We start from the raw sequence: 6803 nt of genomic DNA on the forward strand, positions 1-6803 counted from the left end.
GGAGTCTGTAACTCAGAAAGCACGGAAGTCGGAGCGTGGCTAGAGAGGGGGTGTTGTATGGCAGGGTCCCCAGAAAATGCTCCTTTCATACATCAAGATTTGTGTAGCAAATTGCAGAGCAGTGGGGGGCTGAGCACATGGGCTCTGGCATGCTGGCATGTGCCGGTGTAAGAGCTTGACTGGCGGGACTTAGCACTGGCGTTCGGCTCTGTGAAGGGCAGAGACGGGAGAAAAGTGCAATCTAAGGTGAGGATTCAGGCAGTTCTTCTATATTCACAAGAGATTTTCCTTAAAAGGTGCTCCCTGTGGTCACTACTGGGGCATCATTTCAAGGCGCGCGTCCATTCGGTTTGGGTCAGTGAGCCCTGCGTTCCTGGAGACCCGTTCTGCTCGGATGTGGTTTACTCCTGCTAACGCGAGTCATCTAACGTGGTTTACTCCTGCTAACGTGACGGAGAACTGGAGGTCCATCCTGGTCTTTTCTGTTTTTTTGTACACAGTCCCACAAAAGCACATTCTCGCCTCTACCCTTTACACACAGGACGGAGTCTTTGCGAGGAGAGGAAGGCGATTTCCCACTGGCCGTCAGTCCCCTTCACATGAAACTCCGAGCGTCATGCTGGTTAAACAGGTGTCTTCGTGCTGCTGTTGCTGGCAGTTGCACTGTCTTTCCTAAACTCTGTTTCCACGTGGGAGCATGTGTAGGCTATTAAGCGCTCAGGAGGGTTAGTCTTGGACTATTTCTATTTATTTGAAAAAACACTCCATGTTGAAGAGACCTTTCTTTTTTCCTTCTGTTTTTCTACTTGACCTGAGCATATTTGATGTCACTTAATCCCATCCAAACCACATCCCCACCCCCACTTTACATTATGTATTAAATTTTTTTTTAAAGATTTACTTATTTATGCATACAGAACTGGGGTACAGGCCAGAGGTGCTGGGGCGATGAGAGGCAGAGACAGAGTGGGGAGCAGGACAGGCAGACTGAGAAGTACACTGCTGAGGGGAGCAGCGGGCGGGTCAGGAGAGCTCTGCGGTGTCATGTTGTTCACCTCCAGGGCAGGGATCGAACTCATGCAGAAGTGACTTTAGCTTCTTGGTGCTGTGCTTTAACCTGCTGCACCACCAGGGAGGGCCACATTTTTAACATGTGCTTCATGTGAAAACTGCTAACAAATTAAAATTGTTTATATTTACTTTTCATCTGCAAACTTTATGAATTAACTGTTCATATGTGGGAGATTTAAAGGTGGAAAGTAGGTTTTTTTCTTTTGTAATCTGCCCAACCTTCTCCTGGATAAGGGGGTATCTCATTGCCAGGCCTGCACTTGGGGTTCACTCAGGGGTACTTGAGCCTCAACCAGCTCGTTTTTCTATTATGGTTTCCTTTTTAAAGTTAAGATTCAAGAGTTTCATACTTGAAAATACACCAGCATTTAAATTTCTCTTCGAGACTAATTCATGTGCTTCAAGGGCAGTTTGGAGGTGCTGGGACTCCCCCTTGTGGGGTCCTGAAATATATCCCTCAGCAGATGAAACAATGTGGTTATATGTTTCCAGCTAAGAGAAAAACCTTACACCGTGAATTATAAATTTCATCCATCCAGAAATTTACCAAGAATGACAAGAAATAGACTTTATCACACACCCAATTACTGGGCAAATAGGATATTTTGATATTTAAAATCATAATTTTGAATGAAACATGAGCTCCACATTTAAAGATCTATTTTAGGGAAGACAGTTGCCAAGTCATATTAGTCCTATTCAGGTTTTTAAAATTCATTTCTAAATGTACATGTTGAAGGTGTGCTTATGGCTTTTTCTTTTAAGTGTTGGGGCCAAGTTTCAGAATGAAGCCCACACCGCATGTCAAGTTTTAATAGAATCCTCTATCTTTTTTTTTAAAGATTTATTTATTTCTGCATACAGAACTGGGGTACAGGCCAGAGATGCGGAGGGTGAGAGGCTTCACCAGAGGCAGAGTGGGGAGCAGAACAGGCAGATCGACGAAGCACACTGCTGAGGGGAGCAGCAGGCGGGTCAGGAGAAATCTGCCTCGCCATGTGGATCTCCTCTGGGGCAGGCAGGATCGAACTCATGCGGAAGTGGCTTAAGCTTCTGAGTGCTGTGCTTTAACCCGCTGCGCCACCAGGGAGGGCCAGAATCCTCTTTCTTGTCGCCACCGTTTGATACCGGTTTTAGCTTCTCACCCTGCCAGGCTTACCAGCGTTGGTGGCTGTGTGCCCACTTTTATCCATCACCAGCTGTAAACTGAGGGCCAGTTACATGGTCCACCTGGAGGTAAAGGCGTCGGACTCCTATAAAACCTGTAGCGGGCAGCAGGTGAACGCGTTGTGATGCATGATGGGGAGCTCGCGAGGGGCGCGCCACAGACCAGTGCGTGGTGACGGCGGGATCCAGCTCTGGCGGCAGGGAGGAGCGCGAGACAGTGACATTTAAAAGCACTTGGAGGATGCCGGGCTTTAGCCAGGTGAAGATGTGGACAGATTGAAGACCAAGGAGCTGCTGGTTCAGCTCAGACCAGCGAGACTGGGGTGCACCAGGAGGAGGGACCAGGCCGGGACCTGCGTTTGTAGCCAGGAGGTGGGACCAGGCACCAGCGGAGGCGAGGACTTCGCCGGCCAGAGGGCTTTAGAGGCTGGGAGCAGACGCCAGAGACCTGGTTTGTCTTGTGAACTCACTCTTGATGCAGTGTGGACAGTGCAGGGCAGGGCACCGGTTACCAGGAAGGTCACTGAGCCCGCCCCTCTCACGCCGCTGAAGCCAGGGTCCTTCAGCCTTTCTGTCAGGCCAGCCAAAGGGTCGCGCTGTCCACTTGGCAGGCCACGTGGGCCCTGTCATGGCTTCTCGTCGTTGCTGAGGTAGCACGAGAGCCATGACATCACCGAAACAGCGAGCAAGGCCGCGTCCCAGTAAAGCAGGCAGCGGCTGGACCGGGCCCATGTCCGAGTCTGCTGACCCGCTCCCTCGGGTATTGGGAGCTGAGCACAGAGCGAAGGGACCCAAGTGCTGTCGGAGGAACACAGTCTGCAGCCCCATAGTGGGCTGGCTGGGAGGTGAGGTCACGCTGGCTTTCTGGTGTCTGGCTCACACAGCAGTAGGGTCACGGTGCCTGGTCAGGGTGCAGGCGTGTCTGGTTCCCGGGCTGCCGGAGGATTCAGGGTGCACCGCTCGTTGGCTGGACAGAGTGCAGAGAGGTCTGAGCTGGAGAAATAAAGGCGGGTCTCTGCAGCCTGTCTGGAGAACTCCTCAGGAAAAGTGAAGGGACCAGAAGGCAGGGTCTAGGGTCCCCTCAAGGACCGGGGCCCGGAATGCTCATGGGCAGAGGGATCAGGCAAAATGAAGGTTTGCCTGCCTTTGGCCGCGGGAGAGCTTTGGTGATTTTCATTAAAGCAATGCCGGGGAGCAGTGGCTCTTCTTGTTTATTCTCTCTGATGCTGGCCTCGCCCACAGAAAGAGGCATCTAAACTCTGGGTGCTCCGTGGGAGCTTCGTTCAGATGATTTGCAGATCAGATGATTCTGTTTGAGCCTGGCAGGTCCAGGCAGCCACCTGTTAGGAGAGCCTCGGTGTCTGGGCCCGTTTCCAAGCTGGGTTAAACGCCTTACATGCTTTTACGGCATTCGAAAGTGTGGTTTATTCTTTGCTTCCCCTCTGAATGGCAACCAAAATAGTTAAAAATGAGTTTTTGTTGAATATACTTGGGTAGCTATGGTAAATCTAACGTAGTAAACATAACTGGGATTGCTCAGTGCTAAGCCTCCCTGTAGTGAATATCAGCAGCCAAGTCAGCTACGGTGTGGGTGTGTCTCAGGGCCACGGTCCTCCCCGCCACGGCCCTCCCGGCCACGCCCCTTGCGGCCACATGCAGCCTTTTAGAATCAGGATGCCCACGGGAGCCTGAACCAAAATGCAGATCACCTGGCCTGGGTCCCAGCATTTCCCTGGGTCCTTGCACCTGGAGCCAGGTGGCCATGACCTTGGGTGGACTTTGCCTCCCCTAGTCTTTCAGGGTGGCCAGTATCACCCCAGGTGATTTTGACCTTGCAAATTCTGACAGAAGTCTGAGTCTTCTCATAGACTTTTGTCCCTGTCCTCTGTAGTTCTCCATGCACTAAAAAAACAGCCAGTTGCACTGTGCATGTCCCTGTCTGGTTTTGTCATGGCTTTGGAGCCGTTCTGTTGATGGAAGACACTCAGAAACACAACTGCACTGGCGGTTATGGGGTGAACCTATTTCAAAAGTAGAGTCTTACGTTTACTGCATGTTTGTAAAGTGTAAGAAATGCCAAACCCTGGGGGCAGGGAGGGAAGTGCACAGAACTACGGCGATGAAACATGAGTGACTCGGTGATGGGGAACCCACGGGGATTACAATTGAGATGAAAAAAAAAAAAAAAGGTACAAAATGATGTAAAAATAAACTATAAAAAAAAGAAAGAAAAAGAAATGCCAAAGCCGGTGTCACTGTATATTTAGAACATCTGTATCTGCTTCTTGCCATATAGGACTTTCATGTTGCCCAGGGGAGAGCGGATGGTTTCCACTAGAATGTAAGCTCAGCTACAGACAGATTTTTTCGTTTCACTCTCCATTCTGTTTCCAGTAAATAGAATAATACCTAGCAAAAAAACTGAAGTTATTTATTATTTGTTGAATGAATAAAATGAATGGCTCGAGGTCATTTCTGATAAGTTTAAGTAATAGATTGTTTGTTGTTAATATTAGATTGAGGCTTCCCTTCCTTTTTAAATTCTTTCCCCCTTTTCTTCTTTTAGGTGGAAACCACTAATACTAGCCTCTTGCAGGTGCAACTGGAATGCAGTTTACACAATAAAGTGTGCCAGCAATTAAAGGTAAAGTGAGAAATGTGGCGTCTCCTCTCTGCCTTCTTCCTGCGCCTTTGTCTCTGCGTAGAAATAAAATATAAAACCATGTATTCTGTTCTCAGATATACACATACCCTTACCTCAAATACTTTTCCTCTCTGTAAAATCCAGACTCAGAGTTGAGATGATTTTTTGAGTGTGTCCTTTTCCCCTGTCTTTCCAATCTCAGAGTTGTTATCTGGAATCTGATGATGTTTTGCAATTACAAATGAGCATAATTGTAACAATGGAAAACTCCTCAAAAGAGTTTGAAGAAAACACACAAGATTTGTTAGATCATCTCTCTATTGTTTACGTAGCTACAGAGAAATCTGAGACCTCAGGTAGGTGGACTCTACAGTTTTGTCATTTTCCTTTCTTTCGGTGACCCGGCTCTCGCCTTTACCCGAAGGTCGGGTGTGCCCTGCAGGCCGAGTCGAGGAGGCTGGCCTTGCAAGGTCCAGACAGTAATGGCTTCCCGCCTGCCCCTGCCACGAAGGCGGTGTTGTTTTGAAGGCAGTTAAGTGGCCTCTGCAGACTATTCTGAGTTCCCTTGGAAATCTTTTCCTGGCATTCTGGAGATAGTCAACAAATGGAAAGATCATGCAGCCTAATGAGATATCCACGAGGCCTCTCAAGGCCTGTTCCTTTTGTTCCCATTTTACTGATTTGCAGATGCTCAGTTGACTAAATCAGGCTGTTTTGCATTTTTAATACTAGTTTAGATGCTGGTCATTCTGGTTGGTTACCTGACAAGCCAGGATACTGTGAGTTTTAGTTCATTTCAAGGCACTTTGTCTTTGAAAATGTGTCCCCTACTGTCCAAGAATAAGCCAATGCATCAGTTTCAGTGCCTAAAAACCTTTGTAGGAAATACAGGCTTGCTCCATGACATTTGTCAGGTGGGGCCTTCTCTCATGTTCTGGTCTGTTCGTGTCTGTGTGTGTGTTTACGCACATACTTATTCAGAGAAATAATGGTACCAAAATACAGTCTTTTTTTAAGATTTATTTATTTATGCATACAAGACTTACTGGGGTGTAGGCCAGAGGTGCAGGGGATGAGAGGATTCACCAGTAGAGACAGAGTGTGGAGAAGAACAGGCAGATTGACTGAAGTACACTGCTGAGGGGCATAGCGGGGAAGACAGGAGAAATCTGCTGCACCATGTGGGTCACCTCCGGGGCCTGGGAATCAAACTGGTGCTGCAGGGGCTGTGGAGAGTTTCGTAGTGCTGCGCTTTAACCCGTTTCGCCACCAGGGAGGGCCCCCCAAATACATTCTTAGTTAGCAATCACAAGTCCTTTCCTTTCTGGTCCTGGGAATTGGTCTAGTCGTGACAGGCCATTCTGTCCCAGCCAGCTTCTGATTGTTCTAAGGTGGATATCAATGTAGCGAAGAGCCCCGCCCCTGAGAAGCATTTCTGTGGGTGAGGGCTAAAAGCAACACCGTGTTTGAAGTTGCAGGGTTTTATTTTTCCTGCGTGTGGTTCAGTCAGTGACTATGGAAAGGCAGCTGGCTGTCTGCAGAGAGGCGGCTTTATTTGTCCAGTGGGCTGGTTTCCCCCAGCATGGTAGTAGGGTGACCCTTACTCGTGTGATTTAAAAGAAGACCTAATAAAGTATAAATCCAGGCTATCCACTGCAGTGCTGAGAGAGAAGTTACAATTGTTTTGAATTGAAAATGTGTGCGGTGATACTTAACTACTGTGTTAAAGTGTGAAGATAGGTCTGGCTCTTTGTTTGTTTTTTTTTAAGATTTATTTATTTATTCGTACAGAACTGGGGTAAAGGCCAGAGATGCAGAGGGCGAGAGGTTTCACCAGAGACAGAGTGGGGAACAGAACAGGCAGATCGAGGAAGTACACTGCTGAGGGGAGCAGCGGGCGGGTCAGGAGAGGTCTGCCACG

The 6803-nt window shown here is 48.4% G+C and overlaps 1 protein-coding gene across 1 annotated transcript in view; it reads left to right on the plus strand.

Annotated features, from left to right (window-relative positions):
• KIAA0922 (KIAA0922 ortholog) overlaps window positions 1–6803 on the plus strand; it is a 125351-nt gene that overhangs the window by 80840 nt on the left and 37708 nt on the right. The window contains exons 7-8 of the mRNA XM_004685206.2: window positions 4805–4882; window positions 5085–5238. Of these exons, the coding sequence (XP_004685263.1) occupies window positions 4805–4882; window positions 5085–5238 (232 nt within the window). The remainder of the gene's footprint in view (window positions 1–4804; window positions 4883–5084; window positions 5239–6803) is intronic.

Source organism: Condylura cristata, unplaced genomic scaffold, assembly GCF_000260355.1.
Source record: "Condylura cristata isolate star-nosed mole 26May11 unplaced genomic scaffold, ConCri1.0 scaffold00018, whole genome shotgun sequence".
NCBI classification, from domain to species: domain Eukaryota; kingdom Metazoa; phylum Chordata; class Mammalia; order Eulipotyphla; family Talpidae; genus Condylura; species Condylura cristata.